We start from the raw sequence: 17,833 nt of genomic DNA, 5'->3' as shown, positions 1-17,833 counted from the left end.
TTTGAAAGGCTTGTAATACTCATGCTACTTTAAAATAGAATGATAGTTTAAGATACTATTTTTTATTAATTATTATGAATGCATTTCATACTATTGTTTTGAAAGGGGTGTAACGCACACGTTACTTTGATTTAAAATAAAATTATAGTTTTAGATACGATTAATTTATTAATTATTATGAATACATTTAATACTATTATTTCGAAAGGCGTGTAATACTCATGTTACTCAAAAATAAAATGATATTTTTCGATATTATGAATACATTTCATAATATAATTTTAAAAGGTGTGCTGCATTCATGTTACTTTGATTTAAAATAAAATGATAACTCATGTGCTCTTATTTTTTTATCCCAAACATTTATTTTTTATTAATTTTTTTCTTTTTAAATGAAAAAAAAAGTATTACATTGTTAAATATCTACACAGCTCTGTAAATGAAAGTTTTTGATATTAAGAATAGAAATTAAAGAAGATTTATTAAAATAGCTGAAAGCGAACAATGTAAAATTGAAATTCAGTACTTACATTTAGATTTTTGCAGAATAATTTATAACCAACTATGTTTTATTGAAATTTTGTTCAAAATCTTTTATTTTAGCCGCTTGGACGACAATATGTCCTCACTCCGTCCAACCAATCAAAAATGCCAGAAAGCGTCTGGAAATTTTTTTACTGCTTGACTGCTTGGAGCGTCAACTGCTACATTCTTATATTTAGCGGTGATTATGATTTTTTTCAAAAACCAAGTTCCGTCTGGACTGGTAAGATAAAGAATTTTTTTACACATTTTATTGAATTTCCACACTATAGTCCTAAACTTACTTCAATGTATTTTTAAATATTTCAGTTTTGGACATATAATTAATTATATTTTAAATATTTAATTACCTTTATAGATAGAAATTAAATGCAGTTCTCTAATGCTGCCTAAACTGCATTGCTCTTTCTCTCTCTTTCTGTTTTTCACACTGCAATCTGAATTAAAAAAAAGCAGAAAAAATTTTAAAAAGAATTTTTCTTGAGTCTAACTGCTCTTTGATGTCCATTACATAATGTGATCAGAAAAAAAAAATGATTTGATTACTTTCTACGCAAACACTTTGACGTGTAATTTTTATTGAACATATTTTCCTATTTTTATGTGCATCAATTTAGATCGAAATAAGCGAAAAGCAGTATTTTAATAGTTTATGGTTGTGAAATTCCGTGTTAAAGGCAAAAACTTTCAGACAGGGGCTTATTTCCAAACAATAATACACTTCTGTACACCCTTGTTCAAATTTCTCAGTAACATCTGGCAATAACTCTTCGTCCCAGTCTAATTTTCGTTGCCAAATTTCTTGAAACAAAATTTTAAATCTTATGGTAAATCCCAGTCATTTGTAATCCATTTTCGCAAGTTCATTCCTGCATCACTCATAATTTTTGCAGCAGTCTTTGACAGGTCAAAAGATGATTCTACGGTATCTTCACCAGAAATGAGATCGTTCAAACAGAAAATTTCATTGAGTTTGTCAGTACAGTTTTGGAATATTGTTCTGCATATTTCTCTATATGAATCTTTATAGTTGCCGCTAATAGAAACGAAGATGTGTTTACTCCAAACAGAACTCTATTGAATCTGAATACTTGCACATCGTTTCCATCACCAGCCACAAGGAATCTAACAACGTCTTTATCTTTTAGAGCCAAAGAAAGTTGCAAAAAAAGGTTTTTTCAATGTCAGCTAAAACAGCTATTTTGTACTGATGAAAAGATATTAGCAAGTCAAAAATGTTCGGACTCAAATTGACTCCTTGATATAAACAGTCATTCAATGACAACTGTCCTACTTCGTGTGCACTAGCGTCGAACATTATTCGTAGTTTAGTTGCAAGAGATTCATTTTTTATTATCACTTGGTGAGGAAGATAAAACACTGCGTTATTTGCGGAAATAAAGGGACTTGTTGCCTTCTCAATTATTCCCTCATCTAGGTAATCCTTTAAAACCTTACGATACTCAGAATATAACACTTGATCACTCTTGCATTTTCCTCATAAGACTTCCGAGTCATTTTTTCGCTAAATTGAGATTATCACTCAACTCACTACCGAAGTTCCACCTCATACCTACCATTTTTAAAACATACTCTTTCCTTAAACATTTTCAAATTTATATCCTCCTCACTGCTAATACACTCATTCACGACACCAATAAATTCTAACTCAAGAAAACTCTTTAATGTAGTATTTAAATCACTATCTCGTATTAACCCACAATGAATTCTGCTATCCCTCATTTCATTTACATTTTTGCTAGCGACATATCCGAACACTGTATTTTGCAAAAGTATTCGAGAATTTCCAATATAATTTTGACCTAGTCTAAGTAATTCATAAAATATTTCCGCGCCTAATAAAATATCAATTTTACCTGGAATATTAAATGTGTGATCAGCTAGCTTTATTTCGTTAGGTAAATCAATTGAAATATTAATTTTTCTCGATGGAATTAAATCAGTTATTTTCTTTACGACTAACAAATTTAGCTCATTTTTAAAACTCATATTCTTGTTATTTATTGTAATCGTAAACACACCCATTAATCGTCATTGACGAATCATTTAAAAAAAATACAAGTAAATTTATTTTCTCATTTTTCAACTGTAATCTATCCGCATAATCTTTTGTTATGAAATGCGACTCACTCCCCCCCCCATCTAATTTCATGCATGGCGCGGTACTCAATAGAATTGTTTTAGTTTTTTTTTGTAAAAAGCTCGTAGCCACAATTGACGAATTTCTTTCATTCTCAATTTTGGGGGAAAGCAGCATTTTCCGATTCTCCCTGCCTAACGAACACCTGCGCTTGAGAATTCGAGGATGAGTCAGCTGTTCGTTTGACACGAGCGATTAATTCTCAATTCGGCCGGATCACGCTATTGGTCGAAAATGACATCACTGTTTGGGGGGAAGTGACATGCTGTGTATTTCTTAGTATTTTGGCGACAGATCTTGATTTGGCGACAGATTTTAAATTTAGTTTTCAAACGCGCTCTGTTTACACGTTGTATTAATGTTTCTTGCTTTTATCTATTAATGTTTTCTTGTTTTTATTTATTAATGCTTTTTGTTATTATTAATTATGAATCAGGTGATTTGCGAATATTGCGAAAAAATATTTAAACAGATTTAGAAATGCTGGGGGGTGGGGGCTAAGCACAGAATTTTGGTCATTACTTTAAACTAAATTTACATGTTGTTTGATTATGAAGTTTTTAAAATTATTCATAACACAACTAAATTATGATGCATTAGTAAATTGGAGCTTATATTTATTTCAATTTTTGCTACTTTATAACTGTAAAAGATAATTCTTAAGGAAAAACAACACCAAAGAAACATATTTGTAATATTACAATACCATCTTATATTTGCAAAAACATTCATTATTTTTCTTGTTTTTAGCTTTGATGAATTTAAATCAATTAAAACATAAATATTGTCTGAAATACTGAAAAGGACATTTACCTTAACTCCCCCACCGTAACGACGACATAATATTACGTAAACATTTACAAGGAAGAAATAAATTCCAAGCGAGCACGTGTGAATACGAAATTTATCGCCAAAATCATACAAACACCAGCCAATACCATCTCCCTTCCCACAAGCAGTGATGTCATTTTCGACCAATAGCGTGATCCGGCCGAAGTGAGGATTAATCGCTCGTTCCTTTGACAGTTGGTGCCTGGGTGAAAGAGTTCTAGTTTGAGCGCTAACACTTATAACAGAAATTATGTATTAGCCTTTACTGTATCTACTCTTTCGTTAACATTTAGAGATTAAAAAAACAGGGCCCAAATACAACGGGTGGGGTTCATTTGGATTACAACAAAAACATTTTTGACGTAAGACAGATAAACATTAGAAGTATTTTTTGACACATGAAAATTTTTTCGATTATTGCCATCATGACGTTGTGGTTCATATTTAGATTTAGGAAATAAACCTTGTTCCCCTTTAATTTTTCCTTTTGATGATACGAAAATATCGCACTCGCGGCCTATTTCATGTGCTTTATACCATGTTTCTCCTTGCTTAATGCCGATATGCGTAGTTAATTCTATATCTATTTACTCAATGATTTTATCTGACACGATTAATTCGCAAACTGATTTAAAGTATTTTACTTCGCAATTAGCAATAATATTCGAAATTAGCACTCAATCTAGACGCAAACTGTACATAACTTTCATTAGGTAATCTGTGTGCTCTTTTAAAGTGACTTAAACATTCGTAGGGTGTTGGTTGAAATCTTTTCAACACAATAGCTTTTAGTTTATGATAAACCAGATAGTCACTCAGATCTTCTTCTCTAAGATAGACCATTAAATTACACGCTTTTTCTCCAAGAATATTCAAAAAAATTTCGCGTTTTAATTTTTCGGGAACATTTTTGGTTTTAAACGCCTTTCCAATTGACGGGGAAAACAAATTAAAGGACTCTGCTCTTAGAGGTATTGGAATAGTTGAGGTTTCGATACACTTTCGACATTACACTCGGTTGAAATGGTTTGAATTTCATAACTTGAAAGTCTAGATTCGCTTTCGATTTCACGTAATTTAGCTATTTCTAATTCTTTTTCTAACTGTAACAATTTTATTTTCTCGATTTCTAGTTTATTTTCGTTTTCTAATCTACCCCGCGTAAGCTTATTTTCGTTTTCTTTTATTTCCTCTAATGCACAATCAACTATAGTCTGATACGATTCTTTATCAGTTTTATAAATCTCAGTTTCTTGCATTAACTTTCTTAACTCTAAAATTTTAGCATTATCAGATATTGGTAATTTTAACTCCTCGGCAATTGCCCTTAAATCATCTTTTTTTTAAAATTTAGTAATATTAATTTTCACTTCACAGAATTCACATTCTTTCACTTCACAAAATCACTGCCTCATTCTAAGTTTTTACAAATATTTATGAGCCCAGATAATGCAGCATTGGGGTAAGTTTTTAAATATTAAAAAATTAGGCAATAAACGTTTTCTACATATGAACGTTTTGCGTCATTTTCAGAATAAGCATTGACAACGCTAGTATTAGATAGGTTAAACTTGTCCTAACAATCATGAGTAACTGTCACAAACTTGCAGCAGTTATTAAAATAGCATATTATTCGCAAAAAAGCATCATTTCATATGACGACGAAGCCTTCGAAAACCAACCTTAAATGCGGGAAGGAAAGAAAAAGAAAATGAAAATCAATTTTGAAAGATATACAAAAGTAACAGTGCTTGGTTGTTAGGCATATAATGCGCGATAAGTAAATGTTTTTACGCACGCTATCTTGAAATATATACAGTATTTTATCCATGTTCTCTAAATTAATATTTAATTACTAATCCCAATTCTCTTCATAGTTCAAACTTAAGAATTTTAAATTTATTTCTGTAGAGACTCGTTTTTCAATGGCAATAAAAACCCGAAATGTATCCTGAAAATACCTAGATACGCATTTATAAATGTATTACGTCCTGATCGTAAAGACACGATTCCCAGTAGAACACCGAAGTCAAGCATCACTGGCTGCGGTCACTAAGCGGGTGGGTGACCACTTGGATCAGCCTACGTAGGGACCGAGGACGGACTTAATATTCCTAATTGGAGACCCTCCACAACTCTAAGGCAGGCGCAGTAGGCTACACACTGAGAAGGCAAGTGGTAAAAATGAAGCATCAGAATGCGAATCCCTATACTTTTGCTTTAGGATGCGCAGAGGTGATGTGCGCATGCAAATGCTAAAGTACGGAATCTGCCTATCGCATGTCTCCTTACTTATCGTTTGCCTCTTCAGTGTGTGCCCAGCAGAAATATGCAGTATATAAAAACACTTGGACTTAAGACCTGCTTTTTGTCGACTCAAACAAGTATGAGTCGGTGCCTGTCTCTCTGTTTCTGGCAGCACACATTTTTCGTACTTATTTTTTCTGCATAAACCAGAGCCGGATTATACCTTTCGTAGGCCCTAGGCATAGCCGTTTTTGGGCCCTCCCCTCCTTCCCCCACTCCTCCCCTCTTTTCAAATTATATGCTAAAATTTTCTTGCATATTTTTTTTTTTAAAATTTTTATTAATATGGATTTTAATTTACAAATTTGTTTATCGAACTTTATCTGCAACTGCCGATATTGCAGTTGATATCGATAATACCATTATGATTAGTTCGATCGATAACTATGTAAACAATTCACGTCAACAATACAACAACAAACCAGCAAAGAAAACAGTGAAATTGATAGTGAGATTAATTACAAGAAATATTTATACTATAAATAGCTTCATAGTTTTCATGATACTACTATGATGACTAAGTGAAAAACATTGTCAAAAGTAAATCTTTTGAAATTATTTATAAATAAATTTGCAAGGTAGGTTAAATGTTTACTAATAGAAAAAAAATGATTTAATACTATTTTAATAAAATGTTAGTCACGTTTTTTCAAATGAGTCATTTTAGCAATTGACCAATGTTTTTTATATATATTTTTCAGGATAATAAATTATAGTCAACAATTGGATTTGCATTCATTGTTTGGTGATATTAAATCTAAAATGGCTGACGGTTATTTAAGAAAACATGAGTCTGGTCACCTGGTCTGGTTTGTGCAAAATACACTTGTTGTTTTTAAAGTTAAATTATTTGTGTCAAAAATTTTTTTTCTCCCAAGTTTTTCGCAGGCCCTTAAATTTCGTAGGCCCTAGGCACGTGCCTAGTGTGTCTATAGGTTAATCCGGCCCTGGATAGACTATTTAAGAATTAGCTTGCAAGCCAGTTTCTGTATCAACCACCAGGAGGTGACGGGTACTCACATGTGTAAGTAAAGAATGTTTCTCTAACACTTCTAATCTATTTCAAATAACCCTTACGGATACGATGGATGAAATGAATACATTTTATGTGCTAAATTAATTTGTTATATTTATTTATATATTTTAATTCAATTTTATTCAATTTCTGATTTATTTATAGTTGGTTGACTTGTTTTTAGGTTGGAATTTAACTGAATCTCTACCGACTAAAATGTACCTGTTTTATATGGCTCAGGGTGGATTTTATCTGCATTCCATATATGCAACAATATTTATGGATACGTGGAGAAAAGACTCCATTATTATGATGATCCATCATGCATCTACTCTAACACTTATAGTCTTTTCATTTGCACTGAGGCAAGTATTTCTAGTATAACTAAGTACAAAATGCACAGTGTGCCAAAAAAACGGACCACCCTGAATAACGTTTAATCTAATGATAGGATCTTCACATTCTAGAACTGAATCTTAATGGCTCAAAGGGTGACCTCAAATATGCTGATTAATAAGTGCAGACGATATTTTAAGTTACAAAGTCAGACACAAATCATACTTTCTCTGAATAAACATACCAAATTTTCGGCGGATACGGATTTCTGACTTCCATAATATAGGATCGAGGCAGCAGCAATTTGAGAAATATCGTCTCAACAGTTTGATCAGGAGAGCTCTCCAAAGTTTGGACCCCTCAATGCTAATTTTGTTTTTTGTGTAAATCAAAAATGTTGAGAGAAATCGGACGAATTGTCCTTGTGAAATCGAATTTTAAATATCTGACTTTTTTTGAAATTCAATTACTCAGGAACTATTCATATTTTACCATGTAAAGTTATATTCTTTAATATGATGCAAGAAATTGCATACCTAACAATTAAATATTTTTCCGACCATTATTAAATGAAATAATAAAAAATAATATTTATTTATTAAAAGTTATTTTTTTGCATGAAAAATTATTTCTGGATAAACGAACGTTATTTAACGAGTGTGAAATTTTTTTAGTTCGCTTAAAAAGTTCTCGAGATATAGCGAATTACCCAAAAAATAATATTAACCTTAAATTGTCCAAACTTTGGAGCTCTTTCCTGACCAAACTATTGGGACCATATTTCCCAGATTGCGGCTACCCTCTATATTTTAGGGGTCGGAAATTCGAATCAGTCGAAAAAAAGGTATGTTGATTCTGAGAAAGTACGTATTTATGTCTAATTTCGTAACTTCAAACATCGTCTGCACTTATAAATTAGCATATTTGAGGTTATCCCCTTGAGCCATTAAGTCCCAGAACGTGAAGAGCCGATCATTAGATCAAAAGTTATTTAGGATGGTTGTTTTTTTCCCCTTTTGCGCACTGCACAAAGACAAGATAAATATTTTTGAAACAATTTAAAAACTAACATGCTCTTTTTAATTTACGAAACAGAGTAAAACATTTTATTCTTATTTTTTAAGTTTGAACTGTTTTTTTTTTGTTTTTATAAATTTCGGAGTTGTTCTGTGTTGTGAAGAAGACACTTAATATGTATTCGTAGAATGCTTATCCAAGTAGAAAAGAAAGGGGGGGTGTTGCTAGCAAGGAAAAAGCTATCGAATTCTGACAAATCATAGAACAGGATTTAATTAACATCAAAACAGGTTTAATTGGAGGCTGAAACTTGAAGATATTTCTTTCAACTACTTTCTGTTTCCTCCCGCAAACAATCCTGTCTTGTTGCTCATTATTTATATACGCCTTCCTACACTGAAAAAAAAAGTATAATCAAAAGTGCCAGAATATGGTAAATTTTACCATGTTTCTGGATTTACGAGAACATGAAAGAGCTCGGTAATTTTGACCGAAGCGCTTTATCAATTTTTTGCTAAAATTAACAACCAAATATGATTTTACAAAATATGTTAAACATTGGTAAATATGGTAACATCAATAATTTAATATAATTTTAATCATGATAACTTAGAGCGTGACATAAACGGCTTTTATTCCGTAAAAGTTACTTTTCAGTTTTGTACACTGGTGGACAAAATTAAGAGATGGAAAGCATTCTCGCACATTTCTATGACGCTATATTCTTCTATGACGCTATTTCTGGACGGTTATTGAAATGGAGGGAACCTGGAACCCGATACCTTCCCAGCAACATTATCGAAAAGGACCATTATGCTGGTGGAGGACTCATGGTTTGGGCAGGGATCATGCAAGATACCCGCACACCTCTCCACGTGTTTGACAATGGTTCAGTGAATGTCCAGAGGTACAGGCAGGAGGTCCTAGAGCCCTATGTGCGTCTTTTCAGGGGCGCTATTGGCTCCGAGTTCATTTTTATGGACGACAATGGGCGACCACATAGGGCTCTCATGGTTGATGAGTATCTGGAAAGCGAGGATATTCAACGAATGGATTGGCCAGCCAAATCCCCTGACCTGAATCCTATTGAACATTCTTGGGATGCTCTTGGGAGAGCTATTGCGATCTTAGAGGAGTAATTTAGGTAGAGAGAACCAGTCCCCCATCCCTCGTTGCAAAGAACATCGTCACGTGATTCCTGGACGATTTTCCCTCCAGTAAACCCTCTCCCCATTCTTTTCCTATGGAGGTGAATTGATGAGCTGTGTTTTTAACTATAAAATTTTAAAAAAATGGTGGTATACTGCTGTGCATTTGGATGCAACAAAAAATTCATTAAAGGAGGACCTTTTACATTTCACAAGAAAGATTTTTATTCTTTTATATTCACTTATAAACATTTATTTTCTACTTATATGTTAGCACGTCAAGTTATGGAATGAATTTAATTGGTTTTTAACTAGCAAAATAGCAATTATTTTTTTATATTTTTATTTAAATTAATATATTATAATGTAGTTAACATTGATAGGCATTTTCATTACAATTAAATTTCATATTGATACAAATATTCTGATATTTTTACTCCTTTTCTGATAAAGCGCGTGCATCGGATTTGGCGCATTTCTTTCACGCCAATGTTAGCAAACAGATCGCTTTAATTTTCGCTCTGTAACTTTTATTGATGCATTAAAATAATTTTTTGTAATAATTTCAAGCGAATTTAATTATACATATATTAAATTATTTAATTATATATTTAATACATTTCATGCAAAAAATAATTTTTTGGATCAAAACTAAAATTATCTTTTAAAAATTCCGTTATTAAATAAAATTTATAAGCCGAAGAATATATTTCTTATTATTTTATTATATAGGAAAAATTGTTTGGATATTCATATTTACTTAGGAAGCTTTATATTTATTACTGTACATTTATTATTGAGGAAAATATTAACTAGGTTATTATAGGTCCTATTATTAACAATAGGTCCTATTATTAAATAATTGTTATAGGATTATAAAAGGTGTGGCTATTTATTATTATCGTTATATGTATTTAATTTTGATTTCGAGAAATGAAAAGGAAATAATTCTTTTTTTTGAATATCAATGAATTTTTTAAATATAAAATTACAAGTAGCTGTCGAGAGCTATCAATGTTTCAAACAACTGGTAAACAGTATGTTCTTATATGGAATTTCGCAATACTTTTTTTTAAAATAAGATAAAGGGACAAATAACAAGACAAAAATTTGCTATTTTAATTTAAATACTTTCATCATGTTATGTTAACTCACTAAAATTTTAATTGTATGCATTGGTTGAAATAAATTATTATCGCTGATAACACTGATAACATATTTTATAATTCATGTCAGAATGTAATATAAAAAAGACATGATGTATTTTTAAAAATTAGATGTATTTCTTAACTTTGCAAATTACATTTTATTTCTTTTTCCTTATTAAAGTTTACCGATTATAAAGTAATGACTTAGAAAATATTTTGCGTATCAAGCCAGAATGTTGTATCAAATGGATAAAATGATTTTCTTTAAACAAAGATTGACAATGAAAATATATTTCTTAGTTCAAGCCGTAATGTAATATAAAACAGAATGATAATGTTTTTTTTTAACTATTTAAAATAAAATATTGATATCTAATTATTTTCTTGCTGTTCTTTAAATTCTATTGAAGTAAGTAGTTATTTTTTTTATTTATCTCTTATGACGTTTTGACAAAAATAATTAATACCTATAATCATTTGCAATTAGTTCTTGATATTTTAAATGCTTTCAAATGTATGTTCGATTCAAAAAATCATTATTTTTATTTCATTGTCTGGCAAAGTCATACTTAAATAATATGTTATTAGCTTTTTATGATTAAGCAATTAAAAGTAAATAATTAAATGTAGCACACATACTATAATGTATTTTTATTTGAAAGCTTATCTTTTACAATCCACGAATAAAATTGGGAAAGCATTCAAAATAAAATAAAAGAGAGAAAAAATCTTTAGGTACTCTTGAAAATATTCCTGTACGATGCGACCGCCAGCTATGAATTTTTCGCCAAAAAGGAAACCCCCATCTTGGAACAAGTTTTCGGAGCCCAAACAATAGACTGGCTCTCTCTAGAGAGCCAGTCTCTAAAGATTGCGATGCGCCAACCTCCCCCCCCCCCCAGAACCATTCTGGAGTTAAAAATTGCTCTGGTGGAAGAATGGGAGGGTCTTCCACAAGGCCTCCTTAACTCCCTTCTTAACAGCATGCATACTCGTTGTGCATGCTGTTTGTCTGTCAGGGGTGACCATACACTGTACTAGAGGCAACACACACTGTACAAGCCTCACTTTTATTGTCATCTTTTATCCTTAAGTTCAGATTACATTGGATTTATTGACAATAGGTCTTGCCAGTGAAGGGCGCTTTCATTTTTGTTTTGCATACTTTATTACTATTAAATGTTGGGGTTTGAAGGTATATGGTTCAACTATTATATTAAGGTACCAAAAATAACATTTAGGAAAATGAATTTATTAAGGTACATCAATTAATGATGCTTAAATATTAATGTTAAAATTAAAATTATGGTACAACAAGTATATAAAAAATAATACTGATTTAATTAAATTTAACCATACTAAATAAATTGAAATAAAATTAGTAGATCTTACGATCCCTTGATCAAACTAAAGTTAACCCTGAATAAAATGCACCTCCACACGTGGTGGTCAGTGTTAAAGACGTATTAGTGGTTAGTTCATTTTATCTCTGGAAAAGAACAATTAAGATTTTGAATAAGGAAGCTAGAATAAAAATCAAAAAACAATATATTCAGCAAAAGAGAAACGACAAAAATATAAGTAACTTACACAATCTTTTATTTCGTGAAAACACATGAAGGTTCAATAGGTGATCCAAAAATAAAAAATTTAAAAGGACGGTATAAAAAAATACAATTATAATAATATCTGTAAAACTGATATTTCATTAAAGGGGAACATTAAAAGATTAAGTGAGATTGCCATTCCGGCAAATTTTTCTATCAACAGAACAACGTACTCTTCCACACACACACCGGAGGCCTAAGCCCCGGTCACCACCTCTCTCGTTAACAGACCCACATCTGCTTCTCAAATTACTTGTCGGGACGCTACAACCATCGTTGCCATCTTCACTCACAAACGTAAAGTACAGGCCTGTCCTCTCCCATTAGAAATTCTGTAGGTGGCGCTCTCTAAAACTCGTCGTCCAGTCTCTTCTCGGCTGGGATTCAGCACCTTCAGCAGATTTTATCTCTACCATGTATTTCGTGGCAAGTGGTGAAAGATCATTAAGTTCAAAGTTCATTAAGTTGAAGAATGACACTACACAAACAAAATGTTGTAAATGCATTGAAAAAAATGCAATGTTACTAGTGTAACATCTCCCTTCCTTTAAAGGAAAAAAAAATGAAATAAAAAAAATATGGATGTGCCCATTGTGAAAAGACCTTCTGAGGAAAGTTAAAAAAAATTAATAAACAAACAAACATATAACAAATTTTTTCCGAATAACATATACATAATCACCAACATTATTTGTCGTTTCCTTAAGAAGAAAATTTATCCCACTCTCTCTCAAAAAACACAAACAGATTCTCTACTAGCGTAGAGTAAGGAATTATCATACTATATACAATTCAAACTTACATATCGTAACACTACTGTCTTTAGTATAAATGATAAGTTTGAATACATAAATATATACTACATATGTTTATAACCAGAGTTTGCATATTTTTTTTAACATCTATGTAGCTACATTTTTTTTATAATCCTACTCTGGTACTAATTTTACAAAAAAAAATTTTATTTTCTCAATTCTCTTTCAAATCATTTTATTCTTATGTTACTTTATTTCATTTTATAACTTTTATTTACCAATGTGATTTAGCTTAATTTATATATATTCTCCTCCTCTCACATTATGTGATTTCTAAATCGAATTTATGTATTTGTCTGACAATATGATGAGTTCAACATCAAAAGTAAAAATTTTAAATAAATGGTCAAAAATATATATATGGTAATACAAATAATTTGCTAACTTTGAACAGGATTTTTCCTATTCAATGAAATCTGGACCAGCCATAACACATTGAATCAAAATTTTGGCCTAAATTTGGAAAAATGCAATTCAAAAAATAGAAATGTAAAAACAAAATAATATTCATCAACTTAAACCATTTGTATTTTCACCAGAAAATTAAACTCATTATCATTATTTTCAAACACAACAATTCAAATCTTTAATTAGATTTAGTATAATCTTACTCATTAGTATTCTATACTCAAATCATGTTCCTTGACCATCTCATTCTCTAATTCCTTTCTTAAAATTCTTTTCTTAAAAAGTTTACTAACATGAAATTTTTTGTATAGGTCTCTTTGCTTATCTTTAATGTGTATTAAGTAATTATTATTCCTAAATTTTTTTGTTATTTCAAATGGACCTTCATATTTGGGATTTAGAGAATTTACATCAGTATTTATCTTTAAGTAAACAAGATCTTTACAATCATAATTAGGAGTTGGTCTACCTTTTATATATTTTCTATGCATTTCAAAATATTTGTTTTCATTTCGACTTACTATTTCTCTAGTCTCTGCAATTTGTTGTCTTAATTTTTTGATATAGTCAGATGGGTTTTCTTCACTGTTGGTATTAACACTTGTATTTAAAGGGAGATTTAAATTTCGACCAAAAAATAGTTCAGCAGGAGTATAACCTGTTACCACGTTGATAGAAGAATTATAGTGTAATTTGAAAAATAAAAGCTTTTTAGTCCATTCCCAACTATTGTTACACATTGAAGCTATAGATTCTTTTAGAATTCTGTGAGATCTCTCAATTAAACCATTAGATAAAGGATAGTAAAATGAAGTTTTACGATGTTCAATGTTTAAAGCCCTAATAAAATCTTGAAACTCCTCAGAGGTAAAGTTGGTACCATTGTCAGAAATAATGGATTGAGGCAAACCAAATTTTGAAAAATGTTCATTTAAATTATTTATAATTGTTGAAGATTTAATGTTAGTTAAAGGTATCGCCTCTAAATACCTTGAATAATTGTCAATAATAGTTAAAATAAAAAATTTATTATCAATTGATCTGGGTAGTTTCCCAACAATATCTATAGATAAAATTTGTCCTACACTTAAATCACCTTTTTCAATGAATTTAGTCTCAGTTACTTTAGATTTGGGCTTATTTGCCAAACATGCATCACAAGATTCAACAAAATTTTGGGTGTCTGCCAACATCCCATACCATGCATAATTTCTTTTTAACAAATTGTAGGTCTTAAAAATGCCAAAATGTGCAGCATGTGCTGCCTTTAAAATTTCACCTCTTAATGAGATGGGTATAAAAATTCTATTTAAAGTTTTATATGGATGTTTAGGTGGTCTCACCCTCATCATCAAAATACCATCATTGTTTACAAAAAATTTTTTAGAAATTAGTTTATCATTATCATTTAGTTTTTTAAAGATTTCCTTAGTTTGTGTACAATTTTGTTGAGAATTTTTTATATTCTCTATTTTAAGCTTATCATTAACTTCAAAAATATTTGTATTATTTACAACAGCATTATCATTAGTTACTCTAGATAGGTAATCGGCTGGATTTTTAAAACCAGGAATATGTTGAATTGTATAATTAAATTCCTGCATATACATTAACCATCTGCCTACTATCTCAGGTTGTTTTTGTAAGTTGATGTGAAAAGTTAAAGCCTTAGCATCCGTAAAAATAACAAAATTTTTTCCATAAAGATGTTGATGGAAATGTTTAATTGAATCTACAATTGCTAAAAGTTCCCTACGGATAGATGGGTATTTAGATTCAGAATAGGTTAACTGCCTAGAATAAAATTCTATAGGGTCAAAATTGTCCTTATTCTTTTGCATTAATATTCCACAAAGAGCACTGCTAGAAGCATCAGTTACCAAATAAAATTTTTGTTCCTCATTTATATTCTTTAAAGTTGGTTTAAGTAGTAGTTGTTCAGATATATTTTCAAAAGCATCCTGACAATCTTTATTCCAATTAAAAAATACATTTTTTTTTGTTAAGTTTACAATAGGTTTGATAATTTCTGCAAAGTTGTAGATTAAATGTCTAAAATAACCAATCATACCTAAAAAAGTTTGAATTTGTTTAACATCTTTTGGAACAGGAAATTTTAAAATTTTGTCTATATTATCAGAAGCGGGTGAGAAACCATTAGAATTTACATCAAAACCTAAGTATTTAATGTTAGATTTACAGATTTGTATCTTAGCTGGATCTAGAGTTAAATTAAATTTCTTTAATCTATCAAAAACCTTAACAAGTAATTGTGACATTTCCTCAATGGAATCTGCAGCAACAACAATGTCATCAAGAAAATACTGCACATTAGGACCTTTAATGTCATCTAAACATTTAGAAATTAAGTTATGGAAAAAAGAAGTACTGTTGCGAGAACCAAAAGGAAGACGAGTAGGTTGGAAATTGCCTATCTCACAACAAAATGCTAATTTGGATTTGTCCCTTTTCTTTTAATTTTATTTGAAAAAATGCACTTTTGAGATCTAAAACACTATAATATGACTTTCCAGAAATGTTATGCAAGATATCATTAATTTTTGGAAGACAAATTTTGAAAGTCTCAGTAACTGAGTTAAGTAACCTATAATCTATAACCATTCTGAATTTTTGCAATTCAGGATCATCAACATAAGGCTTTTTTTTGACAAAAATTACAGGAAAACAATAATTGGAAGAAGATGGTTCAATTATTCCTGCATTTAATAGATCTTTAATCTCTTTTTTGGCAAAGTTTTTTGCAATATTAGGAATAGGATAAGGCTTGGTTTGGATAGAAAAGTTATGCAATAAATTAAATTCAGGTACTACTGCATCCGTAGATCCTAAAGTTGTATAAGATTGAGAAAAAACTTCATAATTTTTTAACAAAACTTTAAGTATTTCATCAGCATCTACCTTATTCAAATGACTTAAATCAAAATCAGAAGCATTAAGTTCTTTTAGTCTTAGTTGATGAATTTCATTTAGATTTAAATTATTAATTTGATAATTAGCTTTTTCTTTAGGTTTGATTATATCATCATCTTTAATATCAATAATATTTCCTAATTTTGTACCTTTATTAATCACAATCTTATTATCTGTATTATTTTCGATTAAAGTACAGAATTTTTTATCCTTAAATTCATTAACAGATTCATAGATATTATAATTTAGTTTGTTTTTGTTTGGAGAAAAAAGCATTTGTTTACTATCTTTTATATCCTCAGATATACCTAATTGAATTAATATTTGAGAATGGGGTTCTATCACAATCTTTTTTGGTGCAAAAGCAAAATTATTTACAATTTTTACATCACTTAAAACATTATTTACAATACGAGGAGTATCCTCGAGAAAATCAAAAGAATCATGGTTCACTATAAGTTTTTTGTTGGGTATATCTAAAACAATTTTATTCTGTTGAATGAAATCATACCCTAAAATTATTTTATATTTATAAGCCCAAGAATTCTTAGTTACAAAAAATATCCCTTGAAACCATTTAGTGTCAATTTTGAATTTAGAAGAAATTGCAGACATATAAGGAACAGTATTGTTGTCGATAGTATGAATTCTTACAGATCTAGATAAATAACTTATTTTAGTGTTTTCTTTAATTTCATTAAGAGTGATGGGATCAATTAAACTAAGATTTGCACCAGTATCTAGTAAAGCCGGAATGGTTAAGTTACCAAATCTTAACAAAATAATAGGTAGAGATTCTGAATCGTTACTGTTATTACAGGTCATTACATGTTTATTTACTTTTTCTACTCCTTCATTTGTATCTTTTATTTTACTATTTTTTTTAGTTATATCCTCTTCAGTTACCCAATTACTATTCTTATTGTTATTAGAAATTTTTGAATTATATTCCTTAACCTTATCATAATCTGAATTAAAATTTTTATCTTTAAGATTACTATTGACATAAATTTTAGTTTTATATATTTTGTTCTTATCATTCGGAAATCTATCTTTTTTGCCAATATTTCTCTTTTTTAACCTTAAGTTACCAGTTAATTTTTGATCATTTGAATTTCTACTGGTTCTTGTAAGCTTTGTATTTTTCCACTTGTCACAAGAACCATTAACTAGTTTAAATTATTTTGTCTTCTGTCCGTACTGTTGTTACCCCTCTTTCTAAAATTTCTATTGAATCCTCTTCTGAAAGAGCTGCGGCTTCTTTCATAAGGCTTAAATTTGTTGTTTACATTGTAGTTTTTAGGATAATACCAACATTCTGTGGTGATATGATTTCTACTACATATATGACAAGTTATCTTTGGTTGATTCAATTTGTTCGATTGTGAGATGTTGTTGACCGATTTAGTTTTAGTTAAATCATTTATTTTTTGAGTCAATTCCTCAATTTTTTTGTTGCTTTCTATCTGGCTTCTTAATAAGATTTCAATTTCTGATGATTTTGTTACATTATTCAGATGGGCTTCATTCATTGAAATCGCATTTTCAATATCTATAGCAATTTTG

At 30.1% G+C, this 17,833-nt stretch overlaps 1 protein-coding gene across 1 annotated transcript in view; it reads left to right on the top strand.

Annotated features, from left to right (window-relative positions):
• Positions 1-580: 580 nt before the first annotated feature.
• Positions 581-17,833, top strand: part of LOC107457454 (ceramide synthase 1) — a 49,705-nt gene continuing 32,452 nt past the window's right edge. Inside the window, exons 1-2 of the mRNA XM_087165551.1 lie at positions 581-766; positions 7,042-7,222. Coding sequence (XP_087021677.1) covers positions 649-766; positions 7,042-7,222 — 299 coding nt within the window. The 5' untranslated portion in view covers positions 581-648. The remainder of the gene's footprint in view (positions 767-7,041; positions 7,223-17,833) is intronic.

This window comes from Parasteatoda tepidariorum, chromosome 6, assembly GCF_982258835.1.
Source record: "Parasteatoda tepidariorum strain Cologne lab strain chromosome 6, Ptep-v5.0, whole genome shotgun sequence".
NCBI classification, from domain to species: Eukaryota; Metazoa; Arthropoda; class Arachnida; order Araneae; family Theridiidae; genus Parasteatoda; species Parasteatoda tepidariorum.
The sequence above is the reverse complement of the archived record's forward strand: the minus strand, read 5'-3'. Positions and strand labels throughout refer to the sequence as shown.